The sequence below is a fragment of the Orcinus orca genome, chromosome 2 (genome assembly GCF_937001465.1).
Source record: "Orcinus orca chromosome 2, mOrcOrc1.1, whole genome shotgun sequence".
Classification (NCBI taxonomy): Eukaryota; Metazoa; Chordata; class Mammalia; order Artiodactyla; family Delphinidae; genus Orcinus; species Orcinus orca.
In genome coordinates, this window is record NC_064560.1 from 5,402,685 (window position 1) to 5,427,973 (window position 25,289).

General features: G+C 40.4%; 1 protein-coding gene across 1 annotated transcript in view; it reads left to right on the forward strand.

The window, feature by feature from the left end:
- CUBN (cubilin) overlaps nt 1-25,289 on the forward strand; it is a 266,372-nt gene that overhangs the window by 181,979 nt on the left and 59,104 nt on the right. Inside the window, exons 44-56 of the mRNA XM_033403470.2 lie at nt 154-328; nt 1,521-1,699; nt 2,856-3,065; nt 3,721-3,861; nt 4,540-4,721; nt 7,575-7,746; nt 8,889-9,095; nt 10,877-11,026; nt 12,843-12,964; nt 13,511-13,736; nt 15,255-15,442; nt 20,965-21,121; nt 22,538-22,687. Coding sequence (XP_033259361.2) covers nt 154-328; nt 1,521-1,699; nt 2,856-3,065; nt 3,721-3,861; nt 4,540-4,721; nt 7,575-7,746; nt 8,889-9,095; nt 10,877-11,026; nt 12,843-12,964; nt 13,511-13,736; nt 15,255-15,442; nt 20,965-21,121; nt 22,538-22,687 — 2,259 coding nt within the window. The remainder of the gene's footprint in view (nt 1-153; nt 329-1,520; nt 1,700-2,855; nt 3,066-3,720; nt 3,862-4,539; nt 4,722-7,574; nt 7,747-8,888; nt 9,096-10,876; nt 11,027-12,842; nt 12,965-13,510; nt 13,737-15,254; nt 15,443-20,964; nt 21,122-22,537; nt 22,688-25,289) is intronic.

The following is a 25,289-nucleotide window of genomic DNA, read 5'->3' on the forward strand; positions in this document are numbered from 1 at the left end:
TATATTTGCTTACAAAAGAAAAGGAGGATAATTCCAGATGAAAGGAAATTAATATTGGAGGTACAGTTAAAGAGACCTTTAAAGATGGAGGTGGCAGTCGCCTGCATCCTCTCTCTCCAGACGGTAGGTTGATTTAACTGTGTTTCCTGACAGCCTGCGGGGGCAATATCTACATCCACGATGCGGATTCTGCTGGATACGTAACCTCCCCCAACCACCCCAGCAATTATCCGCAGCACGCTGACTGCAGCTGGCTCATAGCTGCTCCTCCCGGGAAGCTCATAAGGCTGCAGTTTGAAGATCAATTCAATGTCGAAGCAACACCCAAGTAGGTCACCTCCGTTTAATTTTCCTCCTACCCAGAGTTAGTATTTTTCAGCTGTCACATCTCAGAACAATTTCCTTCTTCTTCGCTCAGCAGCATATACGGCAAAGGAAATCTAGGGACGGGGAAGGGAAATGCTTAACACCTGGAGCTTGAAAACCTTGCCTGCCAGACACTCACCCATCAGCTGAGCAGATGATGTAAACAGACACTGTCCCTCCTGACCCTGTGCACATCCTCCGAGAGACACGGAGGGTGGCTGTCTGAGATTTGTATTATCCGCTCTTCCTCCCACAGGAAAAAGAGAGTGTCTCTGGTAGACGAATATTTATTCGGCCAGCCCCATACCCAGTGTCATAAATGATAAAGTATCTGTTTAACAAATAGAAATTTGTGACACCCGGGGTCACCAGTGTCAGAAACAGGACGAAAGCAAGGACAGTACGATTTCCCAATCTCTGTTTAGTAAGAATCTTTAAAGATTACAAACCAGAGCGTTGGTCTGACTACGTTGAACACAGATGGAATAACTACATAGATTGAAAAAAATCTCTATCTTTCTCTTCATTTAACAAACGTGTGTATACATCTGCATGAATACATGCAGGGTGCAAAGCTTAGGTATGAGAGCTTTTGCTTTCCAGTTCTGGACTACTGATATAATGCCACTCTCCCCTCACTGAGCATTAATTGGCTGGTTGACTTTCTCAAGAAATACTGGGTAAATACTTGTCCTCTTTTAGGGACACGGAAAATTCCAGCTGAGATTCTCCCTTAGCCCCGGTTACATAGCTATCAAGAGAGAGTTCATCTTTGTCATGTGAGATGTGTCATAACATCATGTGAAACAAAATCCTGTGTGTTGACATTCCTAGGGGTTGATTCGAGAATGATCTTTACATTTCTAAGACCAACAGAATATGGAAGGCGAGTACATATTCTTCATTGTGGTACATGTAAAACCTGTCTTTTTCAGCTACAAACTGGAGTGTATAATTCAGAAAAATATGATATGGCATTTTGAAGTGACACACCACCTACACTGACCCTGTCATAGTGTCTACGCTGTGTTGTGTACATAGCACTACAGAAATGACGATTTAATAATGCCCTTGGAGAAAGTGAAGTCTTTATTATCAAAATATGTCAAAGCCATAGACTTTGCAAACTAAACAGAATTTTCTTTCCACTGTAGCTGTACGTCCAATTACCTTGAGGTGCGAGACGGTGCTGATTCAAATGCACCAGTGCTTTCCAAGTTCTGTGGAGCTCATCTGCCCGCCAGTCAGTTGTCCTCAGGAGAGCTGATGTATTTGAGATTCCGGTCTGACAGCAGCCCCACTCATGTGGGATTCAAGGCCAAGTATTCCATAGGTAACAACATTTTTATATTCAATAAGAAAGTAGTGACTGAATAATTGCATTAAAACTTTTGAAATGATCATGCCATTTTTAAAGAAGCCTTTCTATCTGCCTAATTTTCGCAGTTATTTTAATGATAGAAGTAAGTTAGGAATGTGGATGTTTAAAACCACAAAGTCATTTATCAATTTTAATTTTTACTTTAATTTCCATTTAAAAATACTCTTTTTAGTAAACTTGAATATTTTGTATTTTTCCCTAACTTGTTAGTGAAAAACATATCCAGTTAAATTCTTGTTTCTTCCTCTTGTCGTGAAATACGTACAATATTAAAATGTAAAACTCTTTAGTAATCAAATAACTATTTTTAGAACAGTGACTTTGACCTCCTCAACATTAATAGATAATCGAGATGTTTTTTCCCCTAAGTGTCTAGCGCCAGGTCATTCATTCAATGTTTTGATTTCCTTCCTTTAAAAAATGAGTAATAAATAGTGCATTCTGAAGATTCACTACAATACGGTCACAATTACATAGAATTCAGTATCTGTTGGGTCTGAACACTAACCAAACATATTTAATGCGTTCAAAACTTGAAAAGCCTAGTTGTAACAATACTTAACCTACACCATGGGTCATTTTATAGCCTGAAGCAAATTGTATATAATTCAATCTCCCACATCCAGCTGATAAGAAATAATTGGATAGTAATTTTCAAGGCCCTGAGATATCCATTACTACAGTAACACGTTTATTTGATAAACCAGAAATGGCAGGCATGACTAATCGACCACAGCATTGTTTTTAGCTGAGCTAGGACTTAGTCTACAGAATCACTAACACAGGGTACTAGGCAGGCCCTTATCAATCTCTCAGTTAGTTCTGGAATGAAACCTACTTGCAGCTAATAGCTCTTACATAGTGTCCCAAGAGAATTCATGAGACGTTACAGAATATGCCATTCAACATCTTTCCATCTTCCCTTTCCCATTATTAGATTGGACTTGTGGTATCATTTCTCTGTACACCAATAGCAGATTTCATTTCATACCTTTTCAGTATTTTTAAAACTTCAGTTCATGTTCACTTGGCACCTAAAAGCTTTTAAATGTGCTGGTTGAATTAAAAAAAAGAAAACCTGTGATAGAATATTGCTCTTTTTCTGCAGCTGAGTGTGGAGGAAGGGTGACAGGGCAAAGTGGAGTCATTGAAAGCAGCGGGTACCCAACGCGTCCGTATGCAGACGACTTGTTCTGTGAGTGGCATCTCCAGGGACCCTCGGGACATTATCTCACCATCCGCTTTGAAGGCTTTAGCCTTCAGGATTCATCTGGCTGTGAACGAGACTTCGTGGAGATCTGGGAAAACCATACGTCTGGTCAGTGAGATATGTCTGCTGTCTTTTGGGGTTATCTATTTTCACAGGTTACTCACTCAGCCTCTGAAATTTCCTCACTTCCAAGTAAGGCAAGACTTTTTTTTTTTTTTTTTTTTTTTGTGGAGAAGTGCAGATCAGTCAGCTCTGGACAGTGCCAGCTTTTCTCTCCCTCAGTTCTTACCCATGAAACAGTGGTGCCCAAAGCCCTGGTGTCATTATATAGCTTATCCTGAGAGCACTGTGTCCGGAAGGCATCCTCTTCCAGGGAGACCTTCCAGGGCTACGCTCAGATGTTTGAGGGGCATCCTGTAAGGTAAGGAGGGAAACGGTAACATACCCTGGAAATATCATGAGGCGGATGCTTGTCACTCTGTCGCCTTGGACCACTTCACTGACCATATGAGCAGCCTTCCTCGTTGTGCTGCTGCCCTCGGCTCTGATTGGTTGCTGTTTTTGTTACACTTCCTCATATACTTGAATATATTGATTTTTATTCATGTTTGACCTGCTTCTCTTGCCAGAGGTCACCATTTCTTCCTGGCCAGGGTCTTATCTATTATTGTTTTTTTCTTCGTACATGCAGAATTTCTCAAGTAGAGGTGAAATGAAATCAATCACCTGGACATATAAATACTTAATTATTTGACTCTCACAGGTAATCTATTGGGCAGATACTGTGGAAACGCCATTCCTGACAGCATAGATACTTCTGGCAATGTTGCTTTGGTCAGGTTTGTCACAGACGGCTCTCTCACTGCCTCAGGATTCAGACTACGGTTTGACTCCAGCGTGGAAGGTATGTTCTTTGATTCATTTTATATATATATATATATATAGTTGAGCACCTACATTGGATAGACACTCCTCTTAGGCACTGGTGTGACAATAACTAAACAAAGACACCGTGACCCTTGTCTTCCTGGGCCTTACTAGTTTAGCAGAGAGGCAGACATTAATCAAATAGTCACACCAATAGATGAAAAATCACAACTGCAGTCAGTGCTACAAAGGAACGGATCTAATGCTGTGAGGGGTGTCAGGAGGTGAGAGCCGCGTTCCTCATTGTAGAAAGCCAGTCTGTTAGCGCTCGAGTCACTCAGAATTTGCATTCCAAATTCCCTGACAAGCTCATGTGAAATAAAGATCTTGTCTTGAAAAAACTGGATGATGACTTTAGCCCTCTGATTTTCCTGACTCCGATGATTACTGCGCTTACTGGACTCTCATATTTCTTGGGCCATGATGACAAAAGGCTGCCAGTGAACTACCATCTATGGAAGCAGAGATTAAATATTAAATATCAGAGATAGTCCTTGTGTACATACAGTGATAAATAAGAGCACTGATTTTGTCTAGTGGGACAATAAAAAAAATGCTTTACTTTTGAGAACATTCCTTATAGGATTGGATTGGAAGTTTTCTTAGGTTTTTGGGTTTTGTTTTCTTCTCTCTCTTTTTTTTTCCCCCCCTTCAGCATGTGGTGGGGATCTCCAGGGCCCTGCTGGGACCTTCACTTCTCCCAACTACCTGAACCCAAACCCTCATGGCTGGATGTGTGAATGGAGAATCACTGTGCAGGAAGGACAGCGGGTGACCCTCACTTTTGACAACCTGAGGCTAGAAGACCATCCATTCTGCAGCAGTGAGCATGTGACAGTAAGTGTCCCCTGCCATCAGGGATATTATAGTCCATTGTTTAAGGAGTTATTGACCCATAAATCACAGTCAGAAAACTAGGTCAGGAATATTCCCCTCCGTGCAACTGTATCTCACACAAATTCTAAGTATTTTAGATGGAACAAAGTCACAATAAATGTTTGCCATAATTTTTATAAAAGCTGTTTTAAGAGACTGTTAGTTGTCTCAACCTATATCAGGGTCATAGGCAGGATAAATTTTCAAGCAAATGATCATTACACATGGAAAAACCTGTGTAAATGGAAAAGTTAAGCCTATGATTGGGACCAGAGTCACAGGACAAGCCAGCACCAAAAGTTTGAAGCAGATGGGTGGTCCTGCACCATTACTGTTCTCTGCTGGTTGTGCCGAGTGACTCCTCTGGAAGACCAAGGTCGAATGTCTTCCAGGTTGCCGAGCTCATGCTCTGAGATTATACCCTTAGTATAATCTCAAATATTATATTTGAGTATAATATTATATTTAAGTATAATACCCTTAGTATTCTTAGCTTCCCGTAGCAAAAGAAAGCTAATGAAATCCGTGAGTGTTAAATGTGAATGACAGATATATATACGTTTATACTGTATTAACTGTAGATGAATATTAGTATATTTTCCACCCAACTTGCCCTTTCTCCAGTCTTTGTTATCTCAGTAAATAACTGTTCCAAACTTCTGGTTGCTCAGGTCCAAAGCCCTGATGTCTGTTTTGGAGTTCTTTCTTTCACATCCTTAAACTGAACCCATAAGCAAGCTCACTTGGCTGGATCGTTACAAGAGATCCAGAGTCTAACTCCTTCTCACTACCTCCACTGCGACCGCCATCACCACTCATTTAGATTTATTTTAATAACTTCCAACTGGTCTCTGCTTCCACCCTTGTCTCTCTGCATCTCAACACAGCAGCCAGTGTGATGGGTTTAAACCTAAATCAGACCATAAGGCTTTCCTTGAAAATCCTCTAATGGCTTCTTTTCTCACTCAGAGGGAAGTCCCACATCTTCATAATGGCCCAACTGGACTTACATTATCTGCTGCCCCTTCCTTCTTCTACCCATGTGTCTTATCTCAAACCCCCCTCCTCTTTTGCTCACTAGGACCCAACCACACTGACCTCTTTTCTGTTCCTTGACTGACACCCTAAGATGCACCCACAAGCACTTCCCACGTCCGGTTGCCTCTGTCAATGGGATAAAGGCCGTTGATCATGGGTTTGCACATATTCCATTAGCCTTTTAGTTGTGAATAATCCGTTTTAATTCTGGCAGTGTGTTGCCCGTTCCTGTTTTTAGAATTATTGAAATACTTGTCACTTTCTGTTTCCTTATGCATTACTTCATGGTTTGGAATCAGGGATAATTTGAATCCCAATTTTACTACTACTGGCTGTTTGAACTTTGGCAAATTGCATAATCTTTCTGAATTCTAGTGTCTTAGTCTGGAAAACAGGGGTAATATCATATGTCTGAGAGGTTGTTTTGCTAATTGGATAAGGTAATCCCAGTGGGTTATTAGCAGAGCCTGGCATTTTGTCCATGCTCAGTAAATGATAGGAAGCTCTGTGTCCTGTCCTATGAGCCGGAAGTCACTTTTTAAACCAGAAGCCCCCGAAGAACAGAATTTACTGATCAATTACAGTAAACAAAAAAGCGTACAGCTTTTGTTATGGAATACATTATCCTTCTCCATAGCTCTTAGTGTCCCACTCTGCCTCATTATTTCTAATCGTAAGCCATTCAAGTCCTTTTTAGAAACAGGACTATCACTCGCTCAATCTATTATTGTTTAGTTACTTCTGGATCTTTCTTGAGCTGTGCTGAAATATTCCCTTGGATTTGTAAAGAAGTAGAATAACATTTTGCCAATTGTCATAACTATGTGTATAACTGGAGTTGTTGAATATTTTGGAGTCCACAATACTCTAGTCCATTTTTAAAAATTCAAACCGGAAAGAAAATTGAAGCTTTGAATGCATGACTAAGTAGGAAAGAACTATTATATTGAGATTGATTTTTAAAATTACTTGGGTGGGAGGGAAGTCCAAGAGGGAGGGGATATATGTATACATATAGCTGATTCACTTCGTTGTACAGCAGAAACTAACACATTGTAAAACAGTTATACTCCAATAAAAAAATGGCATTTAAAAATATTTGAGTTCTTGGGCTTCCCTGGTGGCGCAGTGGTTGAGAGTCCGCCTGCCGATGCAGGGGACACGGGTTCGTGCCCCGGTCCGGGAAGATCCCACATGCCGCGGAGCGGCTGGGCCCGTGAGCCATGGCCGCTGAGCCTGCATGTCCGGAGCCTGTGCTCCGCAGCGGGAGGGGCCCCAACAGTGAGAGGCCCGCGTACCGCAAAAAAAAAAAAAAAAAAAAAAAAAAAAAAAAATTTGAGCTCTTCTATACTTCAGATCATCAGAGATTAACATTTAAGCCTTCTTTCCAAATATCAAAGGTCCTGAGGGATTGTTAAACAAAACTGTTCCCCAGTGAACTCTGTGAACTAAGATGTGAGCGTGTTGGCATAGCTTCTTTACGTTTTGATCACAGTTTCCAGTTGCAAAGAGCACAGCAGTTTTTCACTTGTCACCACATGGCAGGAGGGCATGACTGCAATACTTCCATTTTAGTGCAATGACCCTGAGGCCACAAAATGTGCTCCAGGTAACGTGGTGGCTTGTGGCACTGGGCTAAGTGCCCATATTGTTAAGTAATTCATTTTAGCACAGAGTTTTCTTAGAAGGAATTGTGTCTGGTCTGGGAACGTAACCTCCTAGGAAATACTCAGTCAGATGGACTGTGTCTAAAGGTTAAACTATTTTTTCCAACAGGTATTTAATGGAATTAGAAGTAACTCACCCCAGCTAGAGAAACTGTGTAGCAGTGTGAATGGTACCAATGAGATCAAATCCTCGGGAAATACAATGAAGGTTGTTTATTTCACTGATGGATCCAGGCCATATGGAGGCTTCTCTGCCTCCTATACGTCCAGTGAAGACGCAGGTAATAGAGGATGTTACAAATACACCTGTGTTATCGTCTGCGCTGCAGGTGTCCCACAGCTACTGCCGACAGCAGTGGAGCCATGCATGTCCCCTTTAGAGATCAAAGTCACACCTCGGATCTTCCACAAAAGACAAACATAACCAGATAGAAAACCCAACCACAAAACCCCCAAAACAGAAGGCAGAAACCTCTAGTTTTGGAAAGAAAACTGCTGTTGTGAATTAGAAAATTTAGAAGATGCTGTTAGAAGAGCTTCTAGCTCGGTTCCATGCAGTGTCGCCGTAATAGTTGGTTGCCAGTCCCGCAGCCCTTGGTCAGCTCTTTTATCCTGGAAGAGGATAACTACCTCTTGAGGGGCAGCTTGCTCCCGGAGAGTAAGTAAAGTAATTGAAGACACACGGATTTTATTGTTTCTTAGGCATCCATCCATCCTTATACAGATTTCCAGCGTACGTGACTGAGGGGTTCACAGACGATACAGAGCATTTAAACTTAGCAAGATGTGGCCTTTCTATTGTAAATATCCTCCTACTTTCTGGATTGTTGCTATTATCTAAGAGCTTTAAAATTTAGGAAGAGTGGAACTGAATATTTTTTTAAGACCTTTAAGTTATTTCATTGATACAAGGAGCATTCGTTCCCTATCAAAAAGGAGCCAATTCACTGGAATGCCAATGTTATATTATCTGTTTTATCCAATTAAATTCTCTAATTTTTAATTTAAAAATTTAATTTAATTTTATCCAATTAAATTCTAAACTAAATTCTAAGCAGTAGCCATCGGGACCACCATTATATTTAGATGTTGCTCTAAATTAAATGTTAATGAACAACAGGCTCACATTAGGAGATACTGACACATCGCCAAACTCCACCCACCTAATCTACATCTTCAGGAAAATAAAGAAGCTGCTTATTTTTGTACATCTTTCTTTCTAAATCCACAGAAACCACTTCTGTAGGTGGCATGAGGAGGCAGCCCCCCACCCACAGCCCTGACCTGACTTCATCTAGAGAAACAAATCAAAGCAATAAGAAGCTGCTGTGGTTGCTGTAGTTATTTTTTTCTGTCTTCTTTGTATCTTCTGCTATGGCATGGATCTGACAACTACTTTCTCTGTTGCCTTCTGTTTTCTCAGTGTGTGGTGGGTCCCTTACAAGTTCCGTTGTGGGAAACTTTACTTCTCCTGGCTACGATGGAGTCAGTAATTACTCAAGAAACCTAAACTGCGAATGGACGCTCAGCAATCCACACCAGGGAAACTCCTCCATTTACATTCATTTTGAGGATTTTTATCTAGAAAGTCACCAGGACTGTCAGTTTGATGTCCTTGAGTTCCGAGCGGGTGAGTCCCATCAAGGAGCACGTTCTCCCATTCACCTGCAGCCTTCTTCTTAGGCTGGAGGCCACCAGCAATGCAGGGAGACATAGGGCTGTAAATGTATGTATTATATATAAGATCCAGAAGAACACTGTTCAGACCAAGCCATCATTCTGCACGTGCCCGGCTGGGGACAACATGCTCTATAAACAAGGAATGAGACGGATCAGTGTTTTCGACTAGACCCTCTGTCTCAGTTGATGTGACATTTACCCAGGAGAGATTCCGGTTTGTCTTTGCTCTGTTAATGAGTTCAAGTGGTCCCTTCAACTCTCATCTACTCAAGACTTCTTTCTTCAGAGACTAGAACGTAACATGATCAGAATGTGTGCTGGTGGTTTTCTGAATTTACAGGATTCACAGAAGAGGCCGTGGAATTCTCCTTAGGCCTTAGAAGTCTAAAGAAACTTCGCAGTGCATTAAACGGAGAAGCACATAGAAGTTGGTTAGGAAATTATCCCCGAAGCAGTCAAGTTTGTCTTTGTTTTCATAATAGACATGGATTTATACCTGGTAAACTATAATCATCTTAAGAATTTTTTAAAAGTCTGCATTCATGGCTGATAAATCCATTTTAGTTCTTTCCTATAGTGGAAGCACAGGTTATCCATTGAATTGTCCCCAGTGTTACATTGGCACTCTTTTCCCCCTAAGCAAAAAAAAAAAGAGGGAGAAAAGTAACAGTATATCACTATATCAGCTATGCTGTCTAAGGCTCACTGGGTTCCATGTTATCGCAAAATTTAAAGAAAAGGAGGCTGAACGCTAATGCAGTTTGCTGGTGACAATGTACTGGGGCAACTATAGAAATTGATGCTGGCTTTGGGAACATGGAGGGCAGAAAGAGAATTTGATAAAGTTTATGGTCACAGACCAACTGCCTCAGCAGAAGAATCATCTGGCCTCTTGGAGGTAGATGAACCTAGAACAGGCTTATGAGGGAAATGGAAGTTGTAGTTTGAGAATGTTCTGCACGGGATTCTGATAAATCCTCAGCCCCTCTGCTTGGTTCAAAACCACTGGCTTATAGAATCAAACAGAGCAGCTATCTATCAAATTTCATTCAGTTAAATGCAATCTTCTCTTGCTTCCCTCATTTTAGAGACAGTTAGAATACTATATTTTGTTGACTTTTAAGGTCAGTGATGTTGTCTGACAGACTAAACCGTGAGGAGATAAGTGTGAGCAATAAATGATCATCAAATTACTGTGAAAATAATATTCACAAAAATACCTCCAAATCTGATAGTTCTTAGCTTGAGTATGGAATATCCCATTCATTTTAGTTGATTAAATACAGTGAAGAAATTATTAAAATTTTAGGTAATTATCACTTTTATCTTGCTGATGTATTTTGTCACTATTGGTATTGTGTTTTTTACTCCTTAAAAAAAGAAAAAAGCACAGCCAAAAGTTTTTTTTTAAGTTTTTTAACAGTTGTGTATCTGTTTAGATATGCTAAACAATAATTATGAAAACATGAATTGGAACAAAATGACACCTATGATAGAGAAAGAGGCCCATACCAAAAAAAGCATTCTTTTTTACCCATTGGAGGCACTCTTTCCTTTGTAGTTGAGAAAGATAGAAAGGAGATTTGTGAAATGTCTGCTATTAAACCAGAATTTAAATGTGTATCAATGTAATAGCTTAAAATTTTTTTTATTATTTGTTCCTACTGAATTCATTGGATATATTTTTCAAAAGATATATATATGGTGACACTGGTGTGTTATTCTGCTCAGGTAATGCTGATGGGCTTCTGATATGGAGACTTTGTGGGGCTTCAGAACCTAGCATGCCACTGGTTATACCTTATCCTCAGGTATGGATACACTTTGTCACCAATGAACGTGTAGAACATGTTGGATTCCATGCACAGTATTCCTTTACAGGTAAGACTTATGATAAGCTCTCCAACTCTGGCAATAACATAATACATAAATTTTTTAATGACATTTTCCATAAAGATCTCGCATATATTTTGTTAGATGTATTTCTAGGTTTATTTATTGGTTTTGTTGGTAGTGTCAATGAGACATTTTTAATTATACTTTCTAGCTGGTTGTGGCCTATATCTAGGAATTTTTAAATTTTAATACATCAATCTTTAGCCCACAGATCTTGCTAGACTCTTATTAGTTTTAGTATTTTGTCTATAAATTACTTCTGGTTTTTCTGTGTAAACAATCATATCTTCTGCAAATTGATAGCAATTTTTCTCTTTCAATCCCAATTCTTGATTTCTTTTTCTTGTCTTATTTCACTAGCTAAGGCCACCATCATAATGTCAAATGCAAGGGATAACAGCATCTTGTTTCTGACCTTAATGTGAATGACTGTAACATTTCATTGTTAAATATACTGGCTTCTCATAGGTTTTCAATAACTACTCCTTATCACATTAAAGGAAGTCTCTTCAATTCATGGTGTACAAAAATTTTTTTTGTTTTTTTTTTTTTACTGTCAGATTTTAGCAAATGGTTTTTCTGCATCTATTGAGATGATCCTATTTTTTCCTACTTTAATGTGTTAATGTGAAAAATTGTATTAAAAGATTTTTCTCTTGTTAAACCATCCTTTCGTTTCTGGGATAGACCCTACTTGGCCATCATGTGTATTTTGGACATATTACTAAACAAAATTTGCCAATGTTTTGTACTAGATTTGTATCTGTGACATTCAGTTTGTACCTGAAAATTCAGCCCAAGACAGACAGTACTCCTCCTTGCTGCTTCTCTGGGCCATTAGAGTTTTCCTAGTCCATTTCACTAATACGGCAGTCCTTTTAGATTCCGAACTTTATGTAAAAGCCCTTGCTTTTGTGGAGGTCCAAGGCCATATGTTCTCTTTTTGCCTGATCAGCAAACCTCAAACCACAACTCCTGGGGCCCACATCTTGATTCTATATCCTCTTAGACCGACACAGTTTAAGATACCCCTTGGAATTTGAGTACATTTATTGTTTATAGTTCTTAGAGATCTCCTTTCTTTCCATTAAGTTGGGCTATGAATCAAATATATTTTGGTTATAATTTTATTTAACATTTCTTTGTGTTATAACCAAATGGTTGGTTGGAGAAAAGAGTGAGATTGATGATCTATTCAGTCAACCATGTTGCCAGCTGGTTTTTCTTTCTCAGATTGAAAGAAAAGAGTCAGATTTCAGGAAGCAGTATTATTTGTGTGGAACATCAGACCATACCATGCTTTAGAGATGTATCCATGTTTCAACTTGCTGTACTAATATACACTTTGATAGCTGATTACAAGATATGTGCTTGTTGTCAAACGACAGAGTCTTTAGTTATGGTCCTCATCATATTCTACAAGCTTACATTTATTTTCACAGGCCTAGTGTTTTTAAGAAAGGCAATGTTCTTTCCTTTGTCCCTAGTGCATTTACTGTCAGTTCTATGCTCATCTAATTATTCTCCATTTATGGTTCAGATAATCTTCCTTCTCCTTTGTATCAACCTTGAGCCTGCCTTCACTGTGTGATTCCATTTGATTAACGCTATATGGGATTCTGTTTATTTCTAATCTTCCATCTAGTTTTACTTTGCTTTCATACAATTTCATCTATTTATTCACTTATTGTCCTTTTTTTAAATCATAAAGTACGATGGCTATAAGTAGTATTTACTTTGGCTTTACAGAATTTGGTGGTTTTTTTCCTTTCTTATTTAGAAGTTTACAATCTAATTTCAGACTGTGGTGGAGTACAGATAGGTGAGAGTGGAGTGATCTCAAGCCCCAACTATCCAGCCTCTTACGACAGTTTGACCCACTGTTCTTGGTTGTTGGAAGCCCCACAAGGCCACACCATCACTGTGAGTTTTGATTAGTGGGTAAAATAATTCTGAAATTATACAACAAAAGTACCATGTCCTGTGTGGAAACAGAGTTCTTTCAATAAGCAAGTGATTAGAATAGGCTTTGATCCAGGTCATCTTCTCCCTAAAATTCTCTGCTTAGCGTATATACATTGGCATCTACAAGTTTACAACTAATGAAGAACGAAATATCTTTCATTCTTTTTCAAGCACAGGAGAAGCTCTCTATAGAAGACAGTTCCCCATCCAGAAAAGAGATGTATTTATATTCTTGATATGAGTTGCCATCCCAGCCCAGGGGACTGAGGATGACCCCAATGACTCCCGTTCTGGGAGAAATATCCCTTCTCAAAATTTCCAAGAGAAACTTCAATGAGAAAAAAATAGAGGAGGACAAGGGAGAATGAAATAAGAGACATAAATACCAAATTATATAAATTAAAACAAAATAAAAGGGTGTGTAAGGACTTCAGTCGAACTCTACGTAGATAGGCTCACTTACAGCTCAGAGTGTTTCCTCATTTCTTCCCTTTTCTCCTGCAGCTGACATTCAGTGATTTTGACATTGAAGCCCATTCAACCTGTGCTTGGGATGCTGTCACAGTCAGAAACGGTGGTTCCCCTGGATCACCCATCATAGGACACTACTGTGGAAATTCAAACCCCAGGACAATCCAGTCGGGTTCCAACCAGCTGGTGGTGATTTTTAACACGGACCGCTCGGTGCAAAATGGTGGCTTTTATGCTACATGGAACACAGAGACTTTGGGTAAAAGAAAGAACATTCTCTGCGCTTACTGTCTTTTATCATCGATGTATTTTTAAAATTTATTAACTAGCCCGACAAGTATACCTTTTGTACCTACTCTCTGTCAGACTCAATTCTAAATGTTTACATGTGACATCTCATGAAGCAACCTTGTAAGGAAGACACAGTATCAGTGCACATTTTCTCCACTTGCATGGGTGGAAACAGGAGAAATGGGTGGATAATTTGCCCAGCTCGTGGAGCTGACGATCAGCAGAGTCAAGATTTGAATGAAGACAGCAGAGCCCAGAAACTTTGATCTTAATACTTCACCGTGCTGTCTCCACAGGCAAAGGGCCATGGTACAACTAGGGAATCACAAGTAATAGAAAATATGTGTTGGAATCACAAGTAGTTGAACATATTTGGACCATGGAGGCAGAATGCTGAGTGGTGAGCTGAGGGCAGGAAAATAAGGAGTCCACATCCTGGAGAGCCTTGGCTTCTATATTATCCCTCGAGCAGTGGGGAGCTATCTGAAGAGTTCTGAGCAGCAAAGTGACAAGATAAGATTTGTGACTTAGAATGAATGCTCTGTATGGGGCAAAACATGATAGATTCTATTTCAAAACATTACTTGTTGTACCTGCAAACTATGACATTTCATGGAAATTTCATTTCGTGGAAACTCCCAGAAAATATAAGCCTTGCATTGGACACTTTTGTCAGGATCTCATGTAGTCTTGCAGCATCACACAGGGCAACTATTTCTAGAAGAGTCAGGTGTTTGGGGAGTTCTCTGAGCGCTGCTGAAGCAGAGGGGAGCTGAGGTGAACCACTGGTTTTCCGAGGGTTTAAAAGCAAAGGATACAGGGAATACTCTTTAACTTCATTTTGTTTTGAGTTCATATTTTTTTTCTTTTGCCATCTCTTAAGAACATACTTTAATATTACAAAATAGTTCTAGATTTTTCTTTCTTTCAATCCCTGTAATTTATTGTTCATCCATCAGCATTTCAATATGAACGAACCAGGTTACTTAATGGAAGATTAAGTGATCTTAATCTTAAGATTTAATCTTAAGATTAAATGATCAAAATCATTTTCTCCCATCCAGGATGTTAACGTAAAATTGCAGATGAGTATAGACTTGTATTCTCAGGTGTTAGTGGCAATAAAATACAAAGCTTGAGATTGTTGGGCCACAAATACTACATAGCCTCAAGGGGAGTAAAAATTATTGCTCTTGTTTGAAGACAGGATAGAAGTCTGTCCTCTTCATGGCAAGGATTAATGGTCTCAGGTGAGTTCAGTATAGGTGTAACGGAACAGTAACAGCTGTAGCCTCCTGTGGCTTCAGTGACCTTCCATTTGCTGAGAGTCCTTGTTGTGGACCTGCCCCGAAGGTCAGAGACTCATATGTAAGGAAAGACACACTGATATCTCACATTTAGAAATGTGTCCTCTCCAGAAGTCTTCAGTTACCAAAATTGTTATTTTCATCACAAAGTAATGACTTTTTCCATGACAATTTTTCAGGTTGTGGTGGAATACTTCATTTAGACAATGGTACAATCAGATCCCCCCACTGGCCTCAGAATTTTCCCGAGAACGTCAGATGTTCCTGGACAGTCATTACTCACCAAAGTAAACACTTGGAACTCAGCTTTGACAACAACTTCCTCATCCCCAGCGGGGACGGACAGTGTCGGACCAGTTTTGTGAAGGTCAGTGCACTTGTATATTTAATTGGAGCCAAGCTGGTTGCAGGAACGTAAACGTTTAGACTAGAAATGACTCACTGCCTCTCAAAGGAGGAGAAGGACAATTTTGCTGCTTGGATTTCTTGAATGAAAAAGTGAGAAACCTCAACCACTAGGAGTTAAAATTTGGACCACAACACACATTGCCCTGTGACTTTCATTCACTAATACATAAGCAAAGACACTTAATTTAGGAGATTGTCTCGCCTTATTAAATTCTCATGAGCATTTACGGTTCTTCCTTTCTACAGAAACTAAAGAGAGAAGGGCAGATTTCTTTCTTCCTCTCTCTCTCTTTCTTTCTTTCTTTCTTTCTTTCTTTCTTTTTCTTTCTTTCTTTCCTCCTTCCTCCCTCCCTCCCTCCCTCCCTCTCTCTCTCTCTCTCTCTCTCTCTCTCTCTTTCTCGTTTTCTCTTTCTTTTCTTTTTTCTTTCTTTCTAATAGACCCTCAAGGACAAAATGAATCAAAGTCACCATGACAAGCCACATTTAGAGTATCCTATAAAAATTACAGAAGGCTAGACATGCACTAGTGCCAGCCTTCACCTGAGCCTTAAGCGCCCACAAGCTGACCAGACCGTGAGGGACCCATCCATGTAAAATCATGACCATGGGTCAGTCAGTAAGGCTCTCTTCCTCTCCAGTTGTAAATACTGCTCCTGTGGCACTGACATCACTATTCATTGACTTATGAGCGTGATAACTGTATTACAAATTTATTCCATCTGTGCTATTTTATATCTCATGTGTTCTATGGCTAAGAGGACATACACCTTTTAGGGGAAAGAACATTCACCTGGGCTCCGCATTTCTTGCATTTACCACCTGAATGTTCCTCTATGAGCCAATTACACATTTGGGCTTTAAATTACTCAGCTGTAAAATGAAGAGAATAATTCCTACTTTAGTAGGACTGTTTTTTAAGCATTAGATGTAATATGATATAATAACATAAATAGTGCTCAGTACTTGGAATATAAAACCACCTAATGAGTAGAAGTGGATTGTATTGTCGATGTTGTTGTTATTTTACATGATCTCTCAAATTATGTTTTATATCTAACTGATCCATGCATGCTGTTTCAATAAAAATCCTAGACTTGTATATAATACATGTAAAACAAAACATCGTATACACTTTTCCTAATTGCTTTTTTCATGAAACAAATGAACTCTCTCAGGAATTGAGTCAACATCAAATATATAGACAAAGTAAAGTCTTTCAAGTTCTTCATTGGAAAAATGGAATGTGAAAAGTTATTCAGTCCCGTTTCTCCTCTGGATGGAATGGGAATCCCTCTGACAGCAGGCAAGGCTGAACCACTGGCGGGTGGGATCCATCTGGAACTCTGACAAAACTCAGTGGCCTGGGAAACACACTCTTTCTCTGCTGGGCCTGAGACTCCAGTTTTTGCCAAGAGATACTGAGGTGGGTAAACAAGACAGGCAAGAGGGGCTCAGCTCCAGCAAGCAGCCCTTAACCTCAAACCTTATACAAAAATTCACTCAAAATAGGGCTTCCCTGGTGGCGCAGTTGTTGAGAGTCCGCCTGCCGATGCAGGGGACGCGGGTTCGTGCCCCGATCTGGGAAGATCCCACGTGCCGCGGAGTGGCTGGGCCCGTGAGCCATGGCCGCTGAGCCTGCGCGTCTGGAGCCTGTGCTCCGCAATGGGAGAGGCCACAACAGTGAGAGGCCCGCGTACCGCAAAACAACAACAACAACAAAAAAAAACTCAAAATAGACCATGAACCTAAATGTAAATATACAGGTATAAACTTTGAGGAGAAAAAGAACAGAAAATCTTTGGGACCTAGAGATAGATGAAAAGTTCTTAGACTAAACCTCAAAAGAATAATCCGTAAAAGGAAAAATTAATACATTTTACCATATCAAAATTAAAAATATGTTCTTCTGTAAAGAGATGAAAAGACAAGCTACAAACTGGGAGAAAAGATTTCCAACGCACTTACCTGACAACAGACTACTATCTAAAGTATAGACAGAACTCTCACACCCAACAGTAAAAATACAGAGTCCAATTAGAATATGGGCAAAAGATATGAACAGATATTTCACCGAAGAGGATATTCGGGTGGTGAATAAACATACGAAAAGATGTTCAACATCACTACATAGCCATTAGGAAGAATGAGACTTAAAACCACAATGATTGCCACACACCTGTCAGACTGCCCAGAATAAAAACAGCGACAGCACCAAATCCTGCCAAGCCTGCAGTGAAGCTGCATCCCTTATTTGTTGCCAGTGGGAACGTAAAATGGCACACCACTCTGAGAAACAGCTTGGCACTTTCTGATAAAACTAAACGTGCACTTACCATAAGACCCAGCAAGTATACTCCTGGGCACTTCTCCCAGAGTACTGTAAACTATGTCTGCACAAAAACCTGTGCACACATGTTCAGAGCAGCTGTATAGGCAGTAGACAAAGACTGGAATCCGTGCACATGTCCTTCAACAGGTGAATAGCTCAGTGAACTCTGGTACCTCCGTACCGTGGAGTACAAGTCCTCGGTAGAAATAAACTTTTGACAGGCTAACGATCTGAACAAATCACCAGGGAATTAAACCAAGTGAAAAAAGCCAATCCCCAAAGGTTACATACTCTATTGTTCCATTTACATAATAGTTTTGAAATGACAATGCTTAGAAACGGAGGACAGACTACCAGAGGTTAGCAAGATGTGAGTGTGGGCATGAGTTGTGTGTGGCTATAAAAGGGCGACTCCAGGGAACCTCGGTGTTGGAGCTGCTTGGTGTCTTGAATGTGGTGGTATAAGCTTGTATGTAACCGAATACCCACACACGTGCGTGAGCCTGGGGAACTGAGTAAGACGGGTGGACTGTGTCGAGTCAGCGTCCTGGTTATGATATTACATTACAGTTTTACAAGCTGTCGTTGTTAGAGGAATCTGGGAAATGGGTACAGGGGATTTCTCTGTATCTTACAACTGCGTGTGAATCTGCAGATACTCAGGAAACGTTCTTTTTAAATTGCTTGAGTGATAAAATATCACCTAAAGCCAGGCTGAATTGTACAAACTGTAAGAAACGTCGGAAAGTTTTTGACAGCTTTGTAACGTTTTGTAGGTCCAATATCATTTAAATGAGTTCTAGGTCATAGAACCAATGAAATGAGATCTTGACTGACAGGTATTGATGAATATTTAACAACTCTTTACCATGATTATCATTATAACGCCCGTGTTCTTGAGCCACAAGGTAGAGATGTCAGATCCATAATTAATGGCTTCAGAAAAGTATAAGCCCGTGAGGATTCTTGAAGTTCTTTGTTAAAGAACTGGAGATTCTTTCCTAAAAGTTTTAGCTCTTATCACTTCACCTCTTGAGTGATGTTTGTAGAAGTAGCATGTGCAGATCTCTCTGTCAGTAAGTCATGTTTACAGTTTAACAGAATGTGGTTAGAAAACGTCTGTATACTGTTTCCCGGGATAGTTAAAGGCAGGGGGTCAGGGGGCATAAAGGGGATATTAGGGAAAATAGGAAGTGTGCACTTCTTTCCTGACCTTTTTGTTTGTTTGTTTGTTTGTTTGTTTGCGGTATGTGGGCCTCTCACTGCTGTGGCCTCTCCCGCCGCGGAGCACAGGCTCTGGACACGCAGGCTCAGCGGCCATGGCTCACGGGCCCAGCCGCTCCGCGGCATGTGGGATCTTCCCGGACCAGAGCACGAACCCGTGTCCCCTGCATCGGCAGGCGGACTCTCAACCACTGCGCCACCAAGGAAGCCCCCCTGACCTTTTTTTAATCTTTTGATTTGGCAGAATATCTTTGCTTTTGTTCCAGTCCCAGGCACCTCCCATATCTCATAAATGGCAAATATAATTGGACTTCAGTAAGATGATTAACAGCAGGATTCGCAGTGTTTGAGAATCAGTTGAAATGATACGACTTTAAAGAGCTGATGGTGCCCTGAACTGGCGTTACCTCACACCTCTTCCCCTGTGCTATTTGCTAATAGAAACATTTGTAACGGCTTGGTGTGTGATTGCTTTGTTTGAGGAATAGTCCTGAGAGTGATATGTTCAGAATGAGTAATTTGATGTGAAGGGAATGTTGAACAGTTAAGTAAGACTAATCCAAACCCAATTGCCTTCTTGCCTTCCCGGGCTAGATAATTCTTAGTTGGGGGTTTGGGGAGGGGCATCATAGGGCGCTCAGCAGCTCCCCTGGCTCCTGCCCACTACATGCCATGCCCACACCAAATGTGACCGTTGAAAACACTGGCAGACATCACCAAATGCCCCCAGGAAGGGCAAAATTGCTCCCGGGTGAGACTCACTGGTTAAACAAGTTTAACCGTCCTTTTCCCCCAGTAATGTGCATTTATCACCTAATATCAATATTTTCCTTGAGTGACTCATCACTGTAGATACCATGATCTCTTGCCTGAACTACTGCACAGACTCCTGGCTGATCTCCCAGTGTCCTCTCTTTTCCTTCTCGTCTCCGCTGTGAGCTTCAAGCCTCCTGGAGGCCCCTTGCCAAGTTCAGGATGTGGCCCGGACCCCTGACCTGCCACGGGGCTTGCACTGACTGCAGCCCGCCTCACTCCTGACTCAGTTTTCGCTCTGTTTGAACTAGCCCTGCCCCTTCCTGCCCCTGGGGCTTCTTCAGGCCTCTCTTGAAGTCAGGCAAAGCCCCTCCTACACACTCAGCAGCTCCACAGCAGCTCCTTTCGCAGTTGGAATTTGCATTTAAACGTGATTCTATGATTAATATCCTTCCCTAGGCTGGTCTAGGATTGGTTTGATCAAAGTTGGAATTTTGATCCTCACAATCTATTCCCCAGCAACTATTTCTCAAATGAGCGTATCATCATTTGCTTCTTGTAAAGTGGCCAGGGTCTACCTGGGAGTTGGTGACGCAGTCTTTAGTGAATTGCAGAGACTGAATCTCATCCTTTCTTCAAAATGAACCTTAAAATTCAACAGTGCCAGGAAGTCTTCCATGATTTATCCCAATTCATGCCAATTACATGTAGACCTGGAATTCATACCCACTTTCTTCCCATGGGCTTCGTGCTTGGTAAATCTTCTCTACTTGCAACCCACACTTTGCCAGCCATCCAGGACAAATGGTAAACCCCACAGTAGCACACATGCTGCTCTGTTTCCCCCGGCATGTAGCAAGTTGAGCTAGATCAGGTCAACTAGGGAAAAGCAAGAGGAAACTGGGTAGTGATTGAGGGTTGTTTTTTTTTTTTAAATCACTGCCTAGATACACAAAAATGAACAGTCTCCTTGCAAGAGTCACGAACGGGCTATACTATAAAAAAGCAGCCTAAAGAAATGGTTCTCAAAAGAAAATATTGCAGATTTGTGTGTTTTATTTACTATTACGTTTAGTCTATATACACCTGAGTGCTATTATTTTCCAGCCTGAGCACAAATTAAACATTGACGAGGGAAAACCTGGAGCGCTAAGTCATGTTTCTGGCTTTGCCAGGTGTGGGCAGGCACTCAGGAGGCCGACCAGGCCCTGTTAGCCTCGAGCTGCGGGAACGTGGCCCCGGGTCCCGTCATCACGCCCAGAAACGCCTTCACTGCTGTGTTCCAGTCGCAGGAGGTCCCAGCTCAGGGCTTCTCTGCATCCTTCGTTAGCCGTAAGTAGCGCCGAAAACCAAACCCAGGGGCCCTTGGAAGGGCGTGGCTGCCACAGGCAGGCTTGGGGGGAAGGGGTCTGCTCCAGGGTTGGCTGGTCTGGAGGTCCATGGGGAAAGTCTGGGTGGGCCACCTAATCCTGAATGCGCCCTTCCTTCCAAATCAGCAAGAATGGAACTGAATCCAACCGTAGGTCAGTAGAGAAATGATGTAGAAGACCTGAGTGCCCGTCGCTAATGTCTGAAATTAACCCTAAAATCCGCATGGGGCAGGAATTGGGCAGAAGCCCAGGAGGCCGTAATTAGTAGACAATCAGCAGGCCGGGCCTGAAGCGCATTGCCTGCCTGCATGGAACCCACCTGGGGCTGTAAAAACACGGTCTTCCCCCCAGGCCTGTCGGAATGCAGGACTTGCACGTGTGAGCTCTCACCCAGGGGATTCTCACGCTCAGTTAACCTTGGGGTCCGCTTTCTTCGGGTTTTCCCCTTCTCTGACGACTACTCACCAGGTAGAAGAGTGGGATGTGTAGTTTTCAAGTCTGAGACACAGTGGTGTGTGTGCTTGTTGGCTGAATTAAATCAAGTAGCACCTATCTGCAAGCCACTGTCTAGGGAAAAGTTTGACGAAAGGAATCAGAGGAAATAATGCAGTGAACAGGTATTTCAGACATGAATAAGAGGGTGGTGTAAAGGCAGTAACAAAAGACCACCGCAGACCTAATTTTAGGTCTTCACTTGGTTCGTTGTGTCTGTGTATGTGTGTGTTTTAATATCAGTTTAAAAGGATACTTATATTTTGTATCGATGTGATAGATAGGGAGTGTGTGGATTAACTAGTTAGTGGTTAGATAAAACAGATGTCATTTTAGTGGTAAAAAGGTAGTTCTCTTCATTTCTGACACCTGGGAATCATGTGAGACCTTTTTTGAGTTGGGATTAGTAAACTCAACCATTTTTATAAAGCAGGTATTATTTTTATAGCCACATTACAATGGTAATGAAAAGAACATATTTTTCTATAATATAATAAGATATTTTAAAACTGTTAAGCGTATTGATCTGGTACAGATCACTTTTCATTAGTTTTATTTCTTTAGCTACATGAATCCTCTTCAATCTTTGCTAAGTTATTCTTCCTTTAATATCTTAAAATTAAGTGATTTGCAATGGATTTGTGGTAAAATTTCTACTTAGCCCAAAACTCTGCATCATTTTTGTAAAAACTATATAATATTCTGATTTTGCGTATTTATTTTAAAATCAGAGCTCCATTCTTTTAGTTATTGTTACTTCCATTTGGAGTAGCTCAGAGAATATGTTTCTAGAGAGCTTAGGAAAGTTGAGGCTTTCCCTCACTGATAAAGAGAGATTTGTCTGGGAGAACAAATGTTCTAATAATGGCTTTTTCTTCCCACTAAGGATGTGGAAGGAACTTCACTAATCCTTCAGGTTACATTGTTTCTCCAAACTACCCAAAGCAATATGACAACAACATGAACTGCACCTACATCATAGAGGCCAGTCCTCTGTCCCTGGTCCTCTTGACTTTTGTGTCTTTCCATCTGGAAGGTAAGTTTATTCTTATCTAAATTACAATTGGTTCTTAATAAATGAATGAGTGATAGATAAGCAGAGGCAGAGATTGTCTAAAATCACCATTTGAGGAAAATATTAAAAATGTTGCAGAGTGGAGTTGATGTAAACTTGATTAAAACTCCATCCAATATTTTAAGAACACAAGTATCATCCTATACATTCCATCCAGAAGTTAAAAAATAATGCAAGAGCTTTAAGGACATGAGCATCACGTAAACGGCCTAAAGAAAATAAGTCTGAAATCTATTACATGTTAATCATAGTTTCTAATTTATTCATTTGCGTTTATTCTACACATGTACAGGTGCCTTCACACAGTCACACACACACACACACACACACACACACACACACACTATAAACTAGCAAGAGAAACTTCCTTCTGAGTCAAAGTAGGTGCTTCATAAATGTGGAATGAATTAATTAATAAAATTAATAAATATTTGTGTTCTACTTTCATTAAATCTGACTGTGGGATACCCTCTCATCTTCTTTTTCATTTTCATCTTCATCAGTACCACAGGGACTGGGAAATCCCTAACCACAGTGCCCCTCTGGGTTCATTCCCTGCCTGTTGGCGAAGGGGACAGTGGAGCTGCTGGTCTGGGCTGGGTTCTGACTACACTGGACACAGCTCGATGTTTACCCAGGCGGTATCATACAGCAGAGAAAAGTTCCCTTCAAGTGGATGGGCATCTCCAACCACTCAGTCATTTTAATATTTTTCACGAATTCACTTTTCATTTCTAAATTATAATTAACCTGTACGTTTGCCAAGCTTCATCTGCCCAACCAAAATTTCTTTCTATTTGGGCTGGTCTCCCATGGCGGTGAAAAGTTAAACTTAGCAAAGTGTTCTGCAGTATTCAGCATCCAGGAAATTTATGTTTCATAAAAATAAAAATGACACATCAGTTCTCATAGGGTGATGAATTATACAAAGGCTCTCCCTGGGAGCACTTTCTGGGACCTCCTTTTCCTACATCTCTACATACTGTAGGTTTTGGAATGTGTTTGCTGGAAGATGCCAGGTATGGACTGATGTTTGTCACTGTACGAATGCACTATGAGGTCAAGTATAATCTTCTCAGCATTTGCTAACACAAACTTCCAGTAATATAAGAAGATGTTCATGATTTATAAAGTATTAAGGGAAGGTAAAACAGTTTATATAAGAGATCCTATTTTTTTATTTAAAATAAACTGTGTGAATAAAATCTGTAAGACTATTAACTGGTACTTAAAGACTTGTTACCACCGTGTCATAGATTTATAGGTGATATTTATTTTCTTCTTTATATCTTTTCTATTATCTTATAATTAAGGGAATGCTATTTTATTTTATTTTTTTATTTTAATGTTTATTGAAGTATAGTTGGGTTACAATGCTGTGTTTGTTTCAGGTGTGCAGCAAAGTGATTCAGTTATACATACATATATATATTCTTTTTCAGATTCTTTTCCCTTTTAGGTTATTACAAAATATTGAGTATAGTTCCCTGTGCTATATGGTAGGCCCTGTTGGTTACCTGTTTTATATACAGTAGTGTGTATATGTTACTCCCAAACTCCTAATTTATCCCTCCCCCCACTTTTCCCTTTTGGTAACGCTAAGTTTGTTTTCTCTGTCTCTGAGTCTGTTTCTGTATTGTAAATAAGTTCATTTGTGTTAATTTTTAGATTCCACGTATAAGTGCTGTCGTATGATATTTGTCTTGCTCTGTCTGACTTACTTCATTTAGTATGATAGTCTCTAGGTCCATCCATATTGCTGCAAATGGCATTATTTCATTCTTTCTTTATGGCTGAGTAATATTCCAGTGTGTGTGTGTGTGTGTGTGTGTCTGTGTGTCTGTGTGTCTGTGTGTGTCTGTATATCTCACATCTTCTTTACCCATTCATCTGTCAATGGACACATAGGGTGCTTCCATGTCTTGATTGTTGTAAATAGTGCTGCAGTGAACATTGGGGTGCATGTATCTTTTCAAATTATAGTTTTCTCCAGGAACTATATGCCCAGGAGTGGGATCCGTGGGTCATATGGTAGCTCTAGTTTTAGTTTTTTAAGGAACCGCCATACTGTTCTCCATAGTGGCTGCACCAATTTACATTCCCACCAGCAGTGCAGGAGGGTTCCCTCTTCTCTGTACCCTCTCAAACATTATTATTTGTAGACTTTTTGATGATGGCCATTCTGACCAATGTGAGGTGATACCTCATGGTGGTTTTGAATCACATTTCTCTAATAATTATCGATGTTGAGCATTTTTTCAAGTGCCTGTTGGCCATTTGTATGTCTTCACTGGGGAAATCTCTGTTTAGATCTTCTTCCCATGTTTTGATTGGGGTGTTTGTTTTTTGATATTGAGTGAAAAAGTTATCTTAATAACAGGGGGAAACATGTGGCTTGGATTGTGCCTTTATATGTGCATTTGTCCTCACTACATTACATAAACACAAGAATATCATATGCCAATATTATTTAGACTGAAAAAGGAGATGCTGGTAAATGTACTATATAATATAGCCACAGAAAGCACTGCCTATACCAATGGTACATGTATTATTAGAAGGG